The 18,900-nt window shown below is 47.3% G+C and overlaps 2 protein-coding genes across 2 annotated transcripts; one reads left to right on the forward strand and one right to left on the reverse strand.

Moving 5' to 3' along the window:
* The first annotated feature begins 2,702 nt into the window (after positions 1-2,702).
* Positions 2,703-9,191, forward strand: LOC149280977 (mitogen-activated protein kinase kinase kinase 3-like). The gene is made up of 16 exons (XM_089499931.1): positions 2,703-2,721; positions 2,982-3,103; positions 3,523-3,563; positions 4,783-4,882; positions 5,245-5,358; positions 5,447-5,564; positions 6,246-6,379; positions 6,642-6,715; positions 6,900-6,967; positions 7,064-7,156; positions 7,257-7,448; positions 7,717-7,865; positions 8,001-8,132; positions 8,404-8,533; positions 8,667-8,844; positions 8,963-9,191. Exons 1-16 carry the CDS (start codon positions 2,703-2,705, stop codon positions 9,189-9,191), a joined length of 1,893 nt encoding a protein of 630 aa, XP_089356057.1.
* Positions 9,192-15,282: 6,091 nt separating this feature from the next.
* Positions 15,283-18,581, reverse strand: LOC149280978 (LIM domain-containing protein 2-like). Its single transcript, XM_089499872.1, has 4 exons — positions 18,540-18,581; positions 16,270-16,311; positions 15,906-16,045; positions 15,283-15,445 (listed from the first exon to the last, which is right to left on the reverse strand). The coding sequence occupies exons 1-4, from the start codon at positions 18,579-18,581 to the stop codon at positions 15,283-15,285; spliced, it is 387 nt and encodes a 128-aa protein (XP_089355998.1).
* Positions 18,582-18,900: the final 319 nt, after the last annotated feature.

Here is an 18,900-nt window from a genome sequence, read left to right on the forward strand (position 1 = left end):
GGCTCACAAGTGACTTGTCTCGTATGTACGCCAGCAACTTTCCTCCACTATTGGTTGCCCTGCAACGCGATCTGTCCCGCTGGTCCCTGCAGTATTTGTCCTGGTTTGGGCGGATTGGTGCCCTGAAGATGAATGTGATGCCTAGGATTCTTTACCTGTTGCAGACGATTCCCATTCAGCTACCCCCGTCCTTTTTTGCTTCTCTCAAGACCATGTTCCTTCGCTTTGTGTGGGCTAACAGGAGGCCCAGGAATCGCTTCTCTACGTTAGTCCTCCCCAGGTCCTGTGGGGGGATGGGCCTGCCGTGTCCCCGTACTTACTATCACGCCTGCCATCTTTTGAGGGTCCTGGAGTGGGCACATGGTCCCTTGCACAAATTGTGGATAGCTATGGAGTCGTCGCTCCTGGGCATCCCTGTTGGTCACCTCCCGTGGCTGCAGCGGCATCACTCCCGGGACCTGGCTCGGGCTCACCCCTTGGTATCCGCGTCGTTACGAGTCCTGCACTCTCTCCATGTTAATTTGAGTCTGACGTCATACCCATCGCCACTGCTGCCGCTGCGGAACAACCCTGATTTTCCCCCGGGACAGGCGCCGGGCCCTTACTTGCGGACGGCCTCGTCGGATTACGTCCCGCTCTCTCAGTTCCTTGATGGGCATCGTCTGCGCTCCCTGGCAGACATATGCGGCGACTCGGGGCCTTCCCTCCTGGAACGCTTTCAGTACTGTCAGCTGTCCAGTTATTTCTCGTCCCTCCTGGGATCCGGCTCGCCCGCTAGGGCTCCTACTCGTTTCAAATCACTGTGCACCACATCTGAGCTCCCGGCGCATGGTGTTTCCCTACTTTACCAACTCATTCTTCAGCACCCGAGAGCCGAGCCATTACGTTTTCAAAGTCTCTGGGAACGGATGTTGCGCATTACGCTGGACCAGTCTGATTGGGACAAGATCTTTCTTCTGACGCACAAGTGCTCCAGACAAACGAAGGCGCAGGAGACTTCCTACAAACTCCTTACCCACTGGTACATGACGCCTGTGGCTCTCCATAAAGCTTTTCCCGACTCCTCCGACAAGTGCTGGCGCTGTGGTGTTGCTCCTGGTACTCTGCTCCATATCTGGTGGGACTGTCCTAAGATTGCTCCGTTCTGGTCGAGTGTCCATGAGACGGTTCAACGCCTTTCCGACGACCCTCCACTGTTCCTGCCTAGTTTTTATTTGCTCAGTCATACCACTCAGTCCGTGGCTGGCTTCAAGAAGTCGGTGATCCGTCATTTACTAGCTGCTGCACGGTCGCTTATACCGCTCCACTGGAAGGACGCTTCTCCGCCCTCCTTTCGCGAATGGATCGAACGGGTCGAGTCAATCAGGGTGTTTGAAGAGCTGGTGTTGCAATCCGAGGACCGACATGCACAATATCTCCGGACGTGGTTTCACTGGCTCTCGTTTTTGGCGGACCCTCTTACTAAATCTCTCCTGCGGGAGTGATGCTGCCTTTTTGTGTTGTGAGCTGCTGGGTGCCGGGTGGGACCTCGTCTCTGTGTGTGTGTGTATTTTTTTTTTTTTTTTTTTTTTTCCCTTTCTCTCTCTCTCTTCCTGGTGTCTTGTCTGTGTGTTTGTCTCCTTTTTTCCCTCTTGCTCTTCCCTCTGGTTTCTTACCCTGATTCCTTTCTCCCTCCTGGGTGGGTGGTGGGGAGGTCTACTTGTCCTGTGTAATTTGCCTTATCACACCGCCTTTATTTACCTGGGCGCCGCCGTTTCTTGTTTGCTCATGTTCCGATATTCCCACGCTGTACAGACCGCTGTGTCTGCATGGCTGTCCAGGTGCCGGTGTTTCATTGGATTTTGTATTGCTTTTGCCCGCTGCGTCGGGTATTTGTGCCCAGTTTTATCTCCTTGTGCCCTCCTCCCGTCCGTCCTATCCACCTGTACTCCTCCTCCCTATTGTCCTTTTTGCCCTCTCCCTTTTTCCCTGTTTTTCTGTTGTTCCTTGAAAACTAATAAAAATTATATTTACAAAAAAAGAAATGGATTAGAAATCCAGCACAGACGGGGTTAATGTAAGTTCATTTTGTAGCTGGAAAGGCAGGATTTTAGTGGAGTATCTTCATCTTTATCACTCCCATCACTCCTGTGTTCCAATGGCCCTTTATCACTCCCATCACTCCTGTGTTCCAATGGCCCTTTATCACTCCCATCACTCCTGTGTTCCAGTGGCCCTTTATCACTCCCATCACTCCTGTGTTCCAGTGGCACGTTGTGTTCGCTGATCCAAGTTTAAGTTTAAAAGGATAATTGATGGTTAGAAACCCGTATGTAATTATGTTACAGCCAGAAAGTGACACCAAACTTCCAAACGGTAGCGTATGTGCATGTGGTAAAAATATATAAATAGTAATATTATATAAAATAAAAACATAATATAATAATAATAATTCAATATTGAAAGTAATAAAGCGTGACATAAGTGTGATGTTATGAGGGGTATGAGCTAAATCTTGGGGTTTTAAGGACATTTTGGAAACTTTCACCCGTTGACTTCGTCACGACTGGCCAACTCCGTTGAGCTTCTGTGGTATGAAGGCTTGACTTGGCCCTGCCTAATGTATAGTTAATGTGCAAAGATTTCTCAGAAGCCATCTCACCAACTTAGTTCAAATAGCAAGTAATCCGGACGCTGGTGCGTATTCCAGAACCAACTACGGGATGGCAGGCAAAGGAGCAAGTTTGGTTTTGGGCACTTTCTGGGTTTTTTTTGGTGGTCCGTTTCTTTTTGGCCAGTAAATATTTTGCTTGGCTCAGAGGCCTCCTCTGTTGTTCCTGGCTAGGTCTGGAATGGTTATGGAAACACAAGCCACCGGCTCCAGAAGTGTTTGCTGGATATGGAGGCTGTCTGGGTTCCAGGATCTTAGTTAAGGGTTAGTTGTGTGCTTTTCTTACTTTTCTTATCCTAAACTGATATCCTCTGATCTTTGGTCTCCTCAGATGAACAGGAAGCCTTGAAGTCCATTATGAAGGACCTGGTGGCCCTCCAGATGGGGAGACGACATCGGACGCCGGGGATCGACGGGGTGAAGACGAAGGCCAGCAACCTGCCCAATAAACAGGTGGGGGGGTCCTGTCCTGGTCCGTGTACCTAATCCAATCCTCATTACTGAGTCAGAAGGTCCTTCGTGTCTCTTCATCAGCTGCCTGGTTCATGTATTTATGGAACAGCTGCTGAAAACATCTAGATCTGGCTGGATAAAAGCCGGTCCTCGATAGACCTCGAGCAGCCGGAAGCAGACAGCCTCTGGCAGCTTTTAGACCTTAAGAGTCGGAGGTTGTTAAATGTACGATGACTCCTTCAATGACTCCTTCTCTCCACTGCTTCAATCATTTGGTAGGAAGAACGGAAAGGAATTCGGAAACCTAAACCCTCTGACTTATACTTCTAGGTTCTACCCAGACTTTACGGGACCGTTATAATAAAACGCCGGTTCAACATATAACTAATCGTTGTTTTTTTTTTCTCGTGTTTCCCCAGAACGATGTCAGGATAAAGTTTGAACACAATGGGGAGAGGAGGTGAGTAGAGGTGCACCTGATCGCTTAAGCATTCGTTGGCGTCACAATTTAGGGGCTTGTTCTCTAAATGCTGCATTGGCTGCCGGGTCGGCTTTCCTGGCTGCTGCTTCAGGTCAGCAGTTTTATCTATTCCCGGAGATGAAACAAACTCCACCGACATGACTGTCCGCCATGGAGCTCTATAGAACTCTTTGTGAATTCACCAATGGCCAAGGTGGCCTTGGCAGCATGTATGTGCGGGAGCTTCGCTGCCAATTTCTACCATGCGGCTGCCGCCATGTTTAAAGTGATTACCCACGAGAGAGTCCGCATACACCTAAATATTCAGTAAAAAGGCCCTGTAACTTCCCGTTCTTTGTAATATTGCCTAATGTTTCAGGTCCTTGAACTTGGGCTACCGCCCTCCCTGCTTACTATACTGTTATGGAGCTATCAGCATGGATTGTATTTTATACTTCGCTGCTGCATGTTACGTTATTATGGAGTATCGAAGGAGCGAACCTATATCGCCTTCTAATGAATGGCCTGATTGTGAACTGCCCCACCTCTCCCTCCCGTCTATGACCCGAGTTTCCCCCCCTGTTCTTACGGATATTGGGCTTGCAGACAGGAGCCGAGAAGTGGCCTGGCGGTTACTCAGAGGCTGCCAGCTCTCGCCACAAATATGTCATTCGGCCGGCAACCGAGCTGGGAGGATTTGTAGAGATTGGGAAGCTTTCATGGATTCCTTCAGGCCCGGTTTCCGCTTCCAGAGCTCTCCTTTCCGTGGGCAACAAGGTGCAGCTAAAAGTTGATGATAGCTCTTGGTCCACCTCGGATGGTGCCGAACGTGCCAGGAGTTTCATCAGAGGTTCCCTCTATTCACAGGCAAATGTTACAGTAAACGAATTCATTCGCATTCATCACATTCATCCACAGTTTTTTTAAAATTAAATCTTGCATTTTGAACGATACGCCAACTTTTCACATCTTTACACTGGCTGCTATTGTAACGTTTTTTGGGGTTGTCATAAATATTTTATTGCTAAAATTATGATCTCATGAAAATTAAACCTCCTAATGTCTCGCGGGGTTGAGTGGATGTTTTTCGTTGGGGCCACCCGGTTTCTGCTAATTAAGGTCTCATTAATCATCTGGATTATAAAGGTCCGTTTGTGGTTGCAGTGTGTTAGCTTTTTTTATTCGGATTTATAATTTTTATATTTTTATTTTCTCGCAGGATTCTCCAGTTTACCCGACCTGTGAAGTATGAAGATGTCGAGCAGAAAGTGAAGAGCGTGTTTGGACAGCCGCTTGACCTCCATTACATGAACAACGAGGTGGGTCACACGTCTTGCCACACAGCCTCGTATCCTCCGTGCCATCGTGGGAATCAAATTGTGTCTTAAACATAAATGCCACCCCCCCCAACAAACAAACAAAAGGATAGCTGTTTACAATAGCTGGGGTGGGAAAGATTGACCACAACTACCCCAGTCAATAAAAGTCAAGCTTAAAGCTCCATCTTAAGATGTTTACGTTGGAGAAGATGTTACGGATATCTTATATTATTATTATTATTATTATTATTATTATCTTTTATTTGTATAGCACAGATGGTAAAGTTTAAGGTAATTTAGGAAGGGATGATGCCTCCAAATCAGCAAATTTTCATTTTTCTCCCTTGGTTTTTTTCTTGCAGCTCTCCATCCCTCTCCGAAGTCAAGATGACATTGACAAAGCCGTGGACCTCTTGGACCGGAGTTCTAGCATGAAAAGCCTTCGCATCTTGTTGCTTTCTCACGACCGCAACCACGTGAGTATATTCCAGGGATGCTTGGAGTAGATTTCTGGATCTGTGACACACGAGGGAGTTTTCCAGTCACGTCTCTCCTCCCGTTTAGACTCCGGCGCCCCATTCGGGCATCCAGAAACAAGTGCGGATCAAGGCCTCGCAGTCTGTGGGAGACGTCAACACGGCGTATCACCCTGCCGAGTCACGCAGCCGCCACCTCTCAGTCAGTAAGTAATAAGGGCGCATCTTCTGCTCTAGAAACCAGAAACGCGAATCTATTGACCGAGTGCATAGACACCGTCGCCACGTGCTGTAACTGCCTTCTCCACGAGCTGTTTGTCCACCCAAAACGACAGCACGAGGCAAGTTGGGCTTACGGCTTAAAGGACGTTTTTTTTGTTGGGTTCCACCTAAGTTCCATTCCAGACCTGTGCGCACCCTGGGTCATAGTGGAGGTTGTGTCGGAGGAAGGTGGTTCACCTGCTACCAAGGAAAGGATGTGTTCTGTGGTTTGTAGACGGGGTGTGTGCCGCGAGCGAGGGGCGCTTCTCGCAGGAAGAGGCGACTCTATGAGCTTCGTCTGCCTGCAGCTCAGAACGACTGCCTTGGATAGTTTTGTACAGTTTAATTACATTTGTAGATCATTTCTTGATTCCAAGGGGCATTCTCACCATCATTAAGGATACATATATATTGTCCGTTTAGGAATATTGTCTTTTTCTAAAGAATTGCTCTTTCCACATCATTTATTTATCGGGTAAGCGTTTTGTTGGCTGTGCTGCAAGTGAAATATCATTGGTTCGGTGGGGTGTCTGGGGAGGAGACGTCACCCGTATTTCTCACGACTGCCTGCAATGGCCGCCTACGTGACTGCTGATAAAGGATGCTCTTTGTTGCTCAATTCGCAGGTTGCCAGAACACCGGCCGCAGCTCGCCGCCCCCTGGCTACGTGCCTGAGAGGATGCAGAGGATGCCGCGGCAGGGCTCCTACACCAGCATCAACAGTGAGGGCGAGTTCATACCGGAAACCAGCGAGCAGTGCGTGAGTGTCACTACGCCGAGGGTGTACTCGCCCTGCGGAGAACTTACTTGGGGGCTCTGGTGCATTATGGGAAACTTGTCCATTGACAGAGTCCGTTCCATATTGAGTAGAATCTGTACTGGGGATGGTGGTTTTTTCCACAGTGCTCCTTTTTTTTTTTTCTTTCCTACTTTTTTATTGTTTTTTCTGTTTCTCTCTCCTGTTCATTTTATTTTTTTTGTTTGTTTGTTTGTTTGTTTTTTCTGGTGTCTTCTCCACTCAGATGCTAGACCCCCTGAGTAGTACAGAGAATTCTGTGTCCGGCAGCTGTCAATCACTGGACCGATCAGAAGACAGGTAAATACGTATCCTTGGTAATTTTGTGATCTGTATTGCCATGGTTACAGCAATAGTATAATAAGTAGTATTATTAATATTACTATTATGAAGTTATATGAGGTTATGGTTTTCAAGTATATATAAACCGTTATTCTTTCCGTGGTATGTGTAGTAAATCTATCCTTTTTACATTTCCTATCAGCCCGTGCTTCAGGAAGTCGCGCATGTCAAGAGCACAGAGTTATCCAGACAATAGACAGGACTACTTGGGTACGTGGGAACACTATTCATTTTGGTTTATGTGCTTAGTAGTTCTTGATCCAGAACCTACCCCCTCTCACAATCGTCCTGTTCTCTCCTACCCAGACTGTGAGAATCAGTTCTACGACAGAGCGGGGAAAGGGGGTACTTACCCTCGAAGATACCACGTGTCTGTTCACCACAAGGATTATAACGACGGTATGTTCTATCCGATGGTATTGCCTCATAATAGTCCGTGCTACTGACCGTGATCTGTATAATTAATATAATAATAATATATAACTGTCCCCTATGGCAGGCCGCAGAACCTTTCCGCGGATCCGTCGCCCTCAAGGGAATCTCTTCACTCTTGTGCCCTCCAGCCGTTCCCTGAGTAGCAACGGGGAGAACATGGGGTTAACCGTGCAGTATCTGGAAACCCGAACCCGCCTGCGCAGCGCCGACAGCGAGAACACGCTGAGCGTCCAGGAGAGGAACGTACCCACAAAGTGTAAGACATTGGTGGGCAGGGCGTGTTACGGGACCCCTTTGCTCTGTGTTGTGTTTAAAGGGGGAGTCTCCTAAAAAGGTGCTTAGCGGATGCCTCCCTATACTCCCCCCTCCCTATAAAATGAGGTTTTTTTAAGGAAGCAGATTTACCGAAGTGGCAAAAATACTGCTTTCGAAAACGGAAAAACCTGACATTTATTTAAAACAAATCATTTTGATTTTGATGAGCTCGGTCTCGCCTCTGACTCTTCTCCCTTCTTTCTCTTCAGCTCCCAGCGCCCCGATTAATTGGCGTCGGGGAAAGCTGCTGGGTCAGGGGGCGTTCGGGCGCGTTTATCTGTGTTACGACGTGGATGTGGGACGGGAGCTGGCAGCGAAGCAGGTCCAGTATGATCCAGACAGCCCGGAAACGAGCAAGGTTATTTGCACTCCTCAGAATGACCCCTTATTTCCCTCTATGTGAGATAAGGGGGGGTAATGTGAATTTCTGGGTTCTGCGTGGGGTGTCCTATTTTGGACCAAGATTCTCAATGCCGCTTGTCTGCCCCTACAGGAGGTGAGTGCTTTGGAGTGTGAGATCCAGCTCCTAAAGAACTTGCATCACGAAAGGATCGTGCAATACTACGGATGTCTACGAGACAAAGGGGAGAAGACGCTGACCATCTTCATGGAGTACATGCCAGGGGTGAGGTTTGGCATGGGAGAGGAACACATGAGTTTAAACGTGCGCCTGGTCTAATGACGTACCAGGGATAATGAACACGTAAAGCCAGGGCTCGTGGTACTTCTAGGCCAGACTTATGGGGAGGACACAAATCCATGCCATCGAGCAGAAGACTTTATAGCAGATATACGATCACAAGCATGTAATTACCCACCCCGAACAAAAAATGTCACACAAGGGGGAATATTTTTGGGTTTTTTTGTTTGATTATCCTTTTCTTGGTCTGTCTCAGGGCTCAGTGAAAGACCAGCTGAAAGCTTATGGAGCCCTAACGGAGAACGTAACCAGGAGATACACCCGGCAGATCCTAGAGGGAGTTTCCTACCTGCACAGCAACATGATCGTGCACAGGGACATCAAAGGTAACTTCGCCCAGCATGCGCGGGTTTTCCACATGTGCCCGTAGTATTCACAAATCTCCAACATCGTTACCTGGCATTTCAAGGTTGCAAATTGTTCTGTCGGCGTTGACGTTGTAATCGGTTCACATCTTAGGGGCCAACATCCTGCGAGACTCTGCAGGCAACGTCAAGTTGGGAGACTTCGGGGCCAGCAAGCGGCTCCAGACCATATGCATGTCGGGCACCGGAATGCGCTCCGTGACCGGGACGCCGTACTGGATGAGTCCGGAGGTGATCAGTGGAGAAGGCTACGGAAGAAAAGCAGACGTCTGGTATGTTTACGTTAGAAACGTGTAGGAGCACTAACGATGCCACAGCCATGGGCATTGGTAGTCCCCCCCGCCCCCCCCACCTGCCACCCCTTTAATTCACATGTGCCTCCTCTTACAGGAGCCTGGGCTGCACCGTGGTGGAAATGCTAACGGAGAAGCCTCCTTGGGCTGAGTATGAGGCCATGGCAGCCATTTTTAAAATTGCCACCCAGCCAACCAACCCCCAACTGCCCCCAAACACATCCGAGCAATGCCGGGACTTTATAAAGCGGATACTGGTAGATGCCCGGCAGAGACCGTCGGCCGAAGAACTCCTCCGTCATCCCTTCGCTCAGCTGACATATTAAATGTCAAACCTTTCCGCCCACCCTCGGCATTATGCTCGTGCGTATCGCTAGGGGGTAGCGGATGTCCACTGACGACGCTCGAGACTGCAAGCAGCGGATGCGACAATCATTCCCAACGTGCTGCGTACAGAGCAGGGTCCGTGAGCCAGCGGCCTGGGATTCAGTGTTACTGCATCAGAGCAAATGAGTTATTTATACGGAGGATTACTTTTTGACTTCGCGTATGAAGAAGAGACCATACTTAACGTCGGAAAGGAGGGTCTGGAAATCGGCAGATAAGTCAGAAAGATGGTCCTCCCCTTCCAAGACAAGTGCCTTAGTACCTTTACAGAAACACACGCTGGAGAGGGATACGTAACCCTTATGTTTAGCCTCTATGCCGCAGAACCCATTCATCAAAGCGGTTAACCCTTTCATGACAAAGGCCGTACATGTACGGGCTCAAGTTACATTGTCTTCAGTGGGTTTTAGTGCAACCCGTTGTGCGAGATTAGGGGTTCCTGACCAAAGCTCTCCGTTACCTCCGTGTGGACCAGAAGGACTTCAAGGATAGCGGCGTTTATGCAGGCGTGCTGCTCCCATCTGCACATGCTGGGGGTTAAGCCAAAGTGTGCCTTAAGGGGTTAACCAGGCATATGCTGTTCTATGATCTTTTTGTACAGAGAATGTACATAGCGCTCAAAAAAGTGTTTTATATATCCGTGGATAGGATAAGGTTAATACTTGACATTCTTTTATAAGACCAAAGCGATGTTTCCACTGCTCAGCGGGGACAGCTGTCCGGTAAAGTGCCGTTTATCAGACTGGGGCCGAAGTTGAGACGTAAATCAGTGTTATTGATGACGTGTGTTTTATGTACACGCAATCTTTTTATATCGTATTCCTGATAGGAAAAGCCGCCTCGCTTCGCCCGTCTTCTGCCAATACTACTGCCGCAAAGTGTCAGGGCTCGGGCCGGGCGCAGCTACCGCCAGCCCCGGGGAATGTGTATAAATACCGCTACCGGCGCAGTGTGGCCTTATCGCCATGGAAACAAGAGGAATACTCCAGCCGGGATGGTTATAAGACCGCTGTTCAAACTCTGCACCGGGAAATGTTTATTTTCTACCTAATGCCCTTAGTCTTCTGTGTTTTATCTATGCAGAATCATAATGTACTCTTTGTCACCCATTGGGGGGGCGACTTGTTTCCAGCCCCCTTCTGTGTCGTAGCCAGTACTGATGCCTGCCCGTCTATCCGTCTCATTAACGTGTGGAACGTGGGATCTTTTCTTATATATTCTGAAATGATATCCAAGAGCCACTGGTCTTGTGTTCAGGATAGCCTAATGCCATCATTAATTCCTCTCCTGGATTAAATTCTACCACTTCTGCTGGGAGGCTGTTCTGCTTATCCATAACACACTAAGTCATCCCTTCACGGAGCAAATTAAGGATGATCGGCATCTCCGTTCGGCTTTCGGCTGCGCTCTAATGTATAGATCTGTCGTGACTCCCGATTCTGAGGTTTCCGAGCTGCTCAGTTATCATCATATGGAAAGTTATCCAGAAAGACCCCAAAACTCCAGATCAATGAAATCCCAACCGGAGTTTGTTTCAGTGTTTTTTCGATGTCATCAACAGCCCCCCGACTCCCTGAAACGTCCTTCTCTATCACCGGCCATTGCGTAAGGCTGGCTTCATACCTTCTCGATCCTCCATCGCATGCCTTCTCTCGGGTTTGCGGACTATTTCTGTTTTTTTCGACTAAATTTACCTATGCTGAAAAGTCTGGAAAGTGTGACCGGTATTTGCTGGATTATAAACCCCCCCCCCCCCATTTTGGATTTTATTGGAGGATTAAAAAAAGGAAAGGCCTGACAAAAAAAAATATCAAACGGTTTTTGCCATAAAATATTGTTTAATCAGTAAGGTGCGCTGAGGATCATGGGATATGTAGTCCATGGAGATTTGCTTCTACATGAACCAACAACTTGTGAAGAGGAGCACAGACTGATAGGCAGGACTGCGGGAGATCGCGCTGCTTTTTGCGGAAGAGCCCCCAAGAGACGAACTTGATTATAAGACAAAGTGGTCTTATAATCAAGTAAATACGGTAATACTAGAAATATTATATTTTATTAAACGCAGAGAAATAAAAGCAGCTGGCGCCACGTGGTTGGAAGGGGTTAAAGATGCCGGATCTTGTGAAATAGGTTCCCTTTAACAGAATGTGTTTTGTACTCCGACGCGGAGTATTCCTTCATACTGTAGGAGCGATGACCTGACCCATTGTATACCTGCGCGGCCCACCGGGGAATGTAGAGACCCTGTATTGTTATACAGTACGGCATATCGAAGCTTTGAGGGAACATAGCACTGCCAGCACATTGCTTTATGGCTGGGGAGGAATTAGATGGTATTGCACCGGTTAAAAGGATACGCATTTTTCCGTTCCTTCGTTTGAGAGTAACTCGTGCCAAATAAAATATCCAATTTACTGTATAAAGCTCTATAAATATATAGAAATATATATATACTGACTTAGGGCTTGCAGTGCAGAGCCCTTGCATTGTATTCTGTTTTTATTTTGTTTTTATTTACAATAAATGGTCATTTATATTAATCCCTCCGAGTCCGTCTGATTTGTGGGAGAAATTCTCGTTTCTGATAGAACCATAACGGGATCCCGCGCTGGGTATCATTTATCGCGGGTTAATGTTACCTCGTGTTCCTTTATATCAATCAGATTAATATTGTGTCGGACCCCTTTCTGACCCGTCCGGGCTCGGACTCCACCAGTCCTAATACACAGACACCGGGACACGCACCCCTCACCCCTCCTAATACACAGACACCAGGACACGCACCTCTCATCCCTCCTAATACACAGACACCGGGACACGCGCCTCTCACCCCTCCTAATATACAGACACCGGGACACGCGCCTCTCACCCCTCCTAATACACAGACACCGGCACACGCGCCTCTCACCCCTCCTAATACACAGACACCAGGACACGCGCCTCTCACCCCTCCTAATACACAGACACCAGGACACGCGCCTCTCATCCCTCCTAATACACAGACACCGGGACACGCGCCTCTCACCCCTCCTAATATACAGACACCGGGACACGCGACCCTCACCCCTCCTAATACACAGACACCAGGACACGCACCTCTCATCCCTCCTAATACAGACACCGGGACACGCGCCTCTCATCCCTCCTAATACACAGACACCGGGACACGCGCCTCTCATCCCTCCTAATACACAGACACCGGGACACGCGCCTCTCATCCCTCCTAATACACAGACACCGGGACACGCGCCTCTCATCCCTCCTAATACACAGACACCGGGACACGCGCCTCTCACCCCTCCTAATACACAGACACGGGGACACGCGCCCCTCACCCCTCCTAATACACAGACACCGGAACATGGACCTCTCACCCCTCCTAATACACAGACATTGGGACACGCGCCTCTCATCCCTCCTAATACACAGACACCAGGACATGGACCTCTCACCCCTCCTAATACACAGACATTGGGACACGCGCCTCTCATCCCTCCTAATACACAGACATCGGGACACGCACCTCTCACCCCTCCTAATACACAGACACCGGGACACGCGCCTCTCACCCCTCCTAATACACAGACATCGGGACACGTATTTCAGAACATTCCAATAAATAATATGGCAGATTACGTGGACATAAAACAAAACAGCAAAACCTTTAATGTAATTTACCCTGTATCACTGAACAGCCACACACTACAATTATCCTTGCAGAGATTACACGTGTTCGGGGAGAGCCCTGATAACATACAGCCCAAGGCGTGCGGCCACGGAGGCGCAAAGATCTGGATAAGGCAGAGAAAAGCAAAACCAGGATGCACGTTATATATACCGGACCCTGAGGTTCATCAAACAGCAAAGATGGGATCAGTGAATGGAGAGTGTGCTTTAACCGAACACTAGAGGGCGGTGTTTACTTATTGTTACTCATACTACTCCTAGCCCTGCCAGCACTACTCATTGGTTGTTTGATTTCGAGCCATGTACCTTTTATAGAGCATAGTAGTGTCTTGTAGTCTCGACCGGTATAAGTGCCATTTTTTTTTATTAAATTGTTACTGTGTTGTCTCAAAAACCCCCCGTTCCCCAGACCTTGGTGCTGTATGCAGAGATCTCTCTATGGTTGTTATTCATATAGAACAATTCTGGTGGATATGATCAAAAATGGTCGTATCATCAAACCAACTGTTTGAAGCAGTGCATCAGAATGACTCCTGATAAATAATTCCCTATGGGTTCAGTAGATGGCCAGTAGTCTTCTATATAGCAGAACTACTGCCTTTAATTTGGAGTGGGCACTACTAGAGAGAGGTCTTCTGGGGGGGGGCAGAGGAAAACAAAGAACTGAAAATAGGCACTTATACAGAGCGGAAGTGCGTGACTACATAATGGGGTTCATACACTGTAAAGGGGGTTCACAGAAGAGTTGCAGTTTCTTATTGTTCCATAATGAAGGGTTTCTACTCCAAGAATATTTTGGATGGCACTGATTTATATCAGCGTAAGTTCTTCAATTGTCTCCTTTTTGATTGAACTATACATTCTGCAGGGCCAGCTCAATCCTCCTGGCAGAGAAACCAGCCAGCGGTAGCCCTTTATAATGCATAGTGAATAGAACCACAACCCTCCTGCTAAAGAGATAAAGAGGTCCTCTTGTTGAGGAACGCTGCTCGTGATGCGGGGCCTGTGAGTCTGATCTCCAGTCCAGCTGACCTCTTACAGGGATTGCTATGAACATTTTGAGAATTTGATTCCCTACCTTCACAATCACTGGTGTGACGGACACCCTTTTTTTCTGGACATTAGATCCTTTTGTGGTTTCTTAATCCTACTGGTATCCAACCTTGTTTTCTAAAAAGAAGACTAAAACCAGACTTCACTGTATCAGCAAAAAGGCACAAAACAGAACAATGGGTCCTAGAATGTTTCTTTTTTTTCATTTAATTTTACAATCAGAGCACATGGAGTGTATTAGTATGGTAAGAACAGTCTGTAAACAAACCCCCGTCCCCAGTGCACAGCGTAGAAGAAATTCTCCTACCGCCGTCGGGGCTTACGAGTCCCGACGGACAGCAGGAGGAAGGAATGTCTCGGCTTCCCTCTCGCGCAAGACGAGAGGGAAAAGTAAGGTTATTTAGTGGGGGAACTGGCTGGAGAGAGGTGGAAGATATCCCTCTGGAGATCCTGAACTTTAAAAGTCGGCAGCGACTGTTGTGAGATAATTGCAAAAAAGTAAAAAAAAAAGAATCTGGTGATGATGTGTGAAGGTCCTATGGCAGCCCTGGGTGTTTTTAGCAATTTCAATAACTTTGACCCACATGTCTAGAAGAACCACAAGGTCTTTTGAGGCTTACCTGAACTTGGTGGTCACCCAATTTATGATAATTGGAACTTTTTCCTCTATAACCTCCAGAACATGACTTATTTGTCTTCTAGAAGGTTACCAAGGTCCCGATATGATTAAAGGTAAGTTCATCGTGTAAAGGTTCTATCTGCCATATATTCCCTGACTGTAAATATTGTGCATTCCGTAGACATCTTCCAATATCTCGCCAGCCCATCCCGTGTGCAACAACAAAGAATTTTGTGATCACTGTTCCCCTCAAACATCCCTGTGTGATCATCCAGCCCTGATATTTGTGCCAAATGCCATCCAAAATCATCCAGATTGCCCCCCCCACCGCTCCCCCAACTTCAACCATCCCAAACAAGATACCAATTATAACCATAATTCAAGGAAACGCATTTTGCCCTGAACTGGGATTGGCTGCGGCCCTGATGGTCACGCGATCTATATGTCCTGTCGAGGAATAAGTGGCATCTGATTCATTGAAATGAGTTGAAAGATGCCCCCTCCAGCCAGGGAAGGGTTTAACTGCACCAGCTAGATCCTATAGAAAGTGCCTTCACGTGCACCAAAATATGCACTCAGCTGAGGCACATAAAGCAAACCCTCCCTACCCTTGGTGCAATAAGGGTAGGGGGGGCAAAACCCCTGGTGTATGTGTGTTGAGCGGCCTCTCAGGGGGCATTGTCCCCAGAGGCAGATTGCTCTTTATGGGTCCACAGATCTTTGTGAGGTCGCCGGCCAAAACCTTCGTCGTAATTCCCTTTGCTCTTGAAGAGTTGTTGGAAATGAGGTTTGCAGTAAAACTCCCCGTGGAGGGCGGCGTACGTACCCAGGCTGTAAGAAACATTGAGAAAGCGGTCAGAATGGTAGGAATCCGGTCAAAAGGAAGGTCAGACAATCTTATTTTTATTTAGCGCAAAAAAAATAACACCTGCCATAAAGAAAACTTCACGGTGAGGCTTAGGAGCAGTGGGTGGATCCTAAATATCATGTGATCATCAACAATGGTGAGCTCCAGGTCAATCTGTATAACAAATCACTGCTTTCTTGAAGCAAAGCAGCAGTTAAAGCATCATTCTTTGTTTTTTTCTCTTTAAACATTAAAACAAAATCTCAAGAATCCACAAAAAAACATAATAACCGATATATAGACCCCGCCTGAGTAATGAACCCATCAATACCCTCCTACCACACAACCTACGGTTGTCACTCAGACTGGACCTTAAGGTTTGGACCCGAGAGGGGTGGCATTAGGTTGAACGCCAGTGCCCGTGGGCCCATGGTTGGTACTCACTTTAGTTTGGTGCTGCAGTGCTTACAGCAGAAGCAGCTACTGTGGAAGATGTGCTTATCGGCCACCAGCCTCTCCATGGGGTAAACGGTCTTCTGACAGTTGGAACAGAGCTCTCTCACGGGGGGCTTGACACTGAAAGACTGTTGGGCACAAAGAGACATAAGGGGGTCATGTAGAAAGGTGTTGCTGGAGGAAAAAAATGGGGAAAACAAAGGGGATTGATGATCCGCAGAAGAAAAAATGCAAAATTGAGCCATAAAACATGGCGCACGTCTAGCACGTGATGGTTTCCAGCATTGCTATCTAATCGACTGGGGTGGGGGGGGGGGGACAGAATTCTGGAACACAGAGTTTATTATCATACCTTTGACCTTTGGACGTTTCCCGACGGACTGCATCCCGAATCCTAAATCACAAACAAGTAAGAGAGGAAGCGTGGTTAGATAGGACACACAATGCTCTCGTCCGGCCATCCTGTCCCCCGCAGATAAAACACTGCTGAGAATCTCGACAAAGGATGCAAATCTAGCGTTTTAGGGGTTTTTTTTACTGTAAAATCTCAGATCCGTTGTAAACATTTGGTAGTTTTCAAATAACTTCTACAAGGTGCGGCCGCACGCAATGACGCTTTTCTAGAAAGACCTGGTTTCTGGATATGCTGCTCAATAATAGCTTTATTTTCAATTGGAATGGGGACAATCTGGGCAAAAAACTGAGAACCAGAGATATCGTTGGAATGAATTTTCTTCTAGGGGGGAATTTTCAGACCCCCCCCCCATAAAACTGATCAGTTGTCCTCAGTTCATAAGTTCAGCGGTTGGCTAATAGTCCACCTCTATGGTTGTACCCTTAGTCAATCCTCCAAAGTACTGGTGGAACCAAGATGCCTACAAACCCAACCACGTGATTCTGGACCGGAGGAACCCAGATTCATTGTAATGTACGGAATGTATAAGAATTACCACCACTTAGCGGCTCATCTCCGGCTATCTCTGCCCTTAGTGAATAGACCTATAGATAGGTACCCTAGGGTCTGAGATCAGGTCTGGAAGCCGTCATATATCAAGACCCCTCTTATCATAATAATTACTGCTTCTCGGTACGGTTATCAAGAAAACAATAGCTTTTTTTCCCAGTGGGCCTCAAAGCTCCTTGGATAAATCATTAGATATTAAGAAGCGGTTAAAAAGCGGGCATCTGATTAGAATCTCGGGAGAGTAGGGTGTATTCAGAGCTTTGGAGGCATTTGGATTCATCAGCCTCCCTAAACGAAGCTGTTTTGGAGCATTTATATATATGTGGAAATGTTTTCACATACATGTTTTTACAACGGCCTACGGTTTGTGTGTAAAGAAGGTACAGGATGTGGTTTTCATAACGTGCCTTCCTTTAACTGAGGTGAACTTCTCACTTCAGAAGGGACATAACTGAATGTACTCTAAACTGCTTATCTTCAATCCGGGGGGGGGGGGTCAACTTCCTGTCTTAAAGAACCCTTCATCTTATGTTACAGGAAGTTGCCCCCTCCCCACCCCCCACAGCTTCTGAACATAAAATGTAATTTCCATAAACATCTAAAAATTTGTATAAATGTAAAAGTCCTTTGTTTTTTTTGTTTTTTTTTTTCAGAACGGATAAAACACGGCGTACTTTAGCGACCAGTTCCCTTTTAACCCTTTATGTGTCGGGGGGGGGCATACCCGGAAACTTTCTAAATGAGCTGGAATATTAACCCTTTAGCGGCCCACCGTGAAGATTCTATATGGGGGCTCGACAAATGTGTTACCCAAATGGCTCTAATAGCGGTCGTCATGGATACGCTTAATTGAGTCGCCTGCGTGGGTCAAAGTACCCGAAGCTCGGGAGTCTTTGGTGGGTATCTGCTGAATTTTGGCTCTGTTTTGTGTAGTTATTCATCATTATTATCCCAGCAGCCACCCAGGAATCTGAATATCTATACCTTTTTAGATTGTCTGCTCCCCTTTCTGTAGATTGTTTTTGCTCCTCATAAAAAAACTGTAAAAAAGGGTGTTTTTATCGTTTTAATATTACAAAAAAATATGATTTCTGCTTTCTTTATTACGGATATATATTTCCATTCCAATTCTGATCTCAGATCCTCGGATCTCTTTAAGAAGTTTCCGGAATGGCGTTTTACGCTCGCGCGTCCTTCACATTCTAAATAAGAATAACAATTATTGGTAACAGCGTTCCTTCTGATGTAAGATGGCAGATATCCGCCGGTGAGACTTGCGTAACCTTCGCCCGCGTCGATCTACCCGCAAACTTCCCCTTCTCTGTGCCTGCCCAAATATCCCAAAGTATTTGCCCCTTCTGGTTTTTCGTTAACTCTTTCAGTCCTCTACGACTCATTCTAAAAGGAGCAACGGAAAGCAGAATAGGTTGGAAACGATTAATTGTTGCCAACGCACGTCTGCTGCATGGAAAGTCCCGTCCTGAGCTTTCTACGTCTTCTACGTTTTATCCGGGTTCCCAGTTTATAAAGTTAAATAATGGTTGGTGATAACGTTATCGGGGGAAAGCTCTGATTAAAAGTCCTTCCCTTGGTGGAAAAACCAACACGAGAGGCGGTGAGCCACTGGTTTGGTCGGGAAGAGATAAAATGGTACTCACGTGGCCCGTGGCGGCTGGGCTGGGGATTTTGGCCTGGAACATGTTGCGCCGTTTCTGTACCCGGGACTGATCAGGATGAGCAACTTCTCATCTAAAGACACAGAGAGAGCGGAGCGGTCACAGAGCGCCGGGAAAACGTACCAATAAAAGAATATTATAATCAGTGTAAATTCAATCGGTGGTCCAGCTCCTCTCACTAGACATGATATTTCTCGTCTGACTCCTCTCTACATACGCGGCTCTCTATCCCCCAAATTCCTCTCTCGATACGCGGCTCTCTACCCCCCCGACTCCGCTCTAGATACACCGCCATCTATCTCCAACTCCTCTCTCGATACGCGGCTCTCTATCTCTCAACTCG

This window comes from Sceloporus occidentalis, unplaced genomic scaffold (genome assembly GCF_023333645.1).
Source record: "Sceloporus occidentalis isolate IW3139 unplaced genomic scaffold, rSceOcc1.0.p SCAF_143, whole genome shotgun sequence".
NCBI lineage: Eukaryota > Metazoa > Chordata > Lepidosauria > Squamata > Phrynosomatidae > Sceloporus > Sceloporus occidentalis.

Coding starts and splice junctions, on each gene's coding strand:
- LOC149280977 (XM_089499931.1), top strand. Junction 5,359..5,446: donor TTTCTCACGACCGCAACCAC/GTGAGTATATTC, acceptor CCTCCCGTTTAG/ACTCCGGCGCCCCATTCGGG. Junction 7,157..7,256: donor CCACAAGGATTATAACGACG/GTATGTTCTATC, acceptor CCCCTATGGCAG/GCCGCAGAACCTTTCCGCGG.
- LOC149280978 (XM_089499872.1), bottom strand. CDS start 18,581: ATGTTCCAGGCCAAAATCCCCAGCCCAGCCGCCACGGGCCAC. Junction 16,046..16,269: donor GAAACGTCCAAAGGTCAAAG/GTATGATAATAA, acceptor TGTGCCCAACAG/TCTTTCAGTGTCAAGCCCCC. Junction 15,446..15,905: donor CACTGCAGCACCAAACTAAA/GTGAGTACCAAC, acceptor TGTTTCTTACAG/CCTGGGTACGTACGCCGCCC.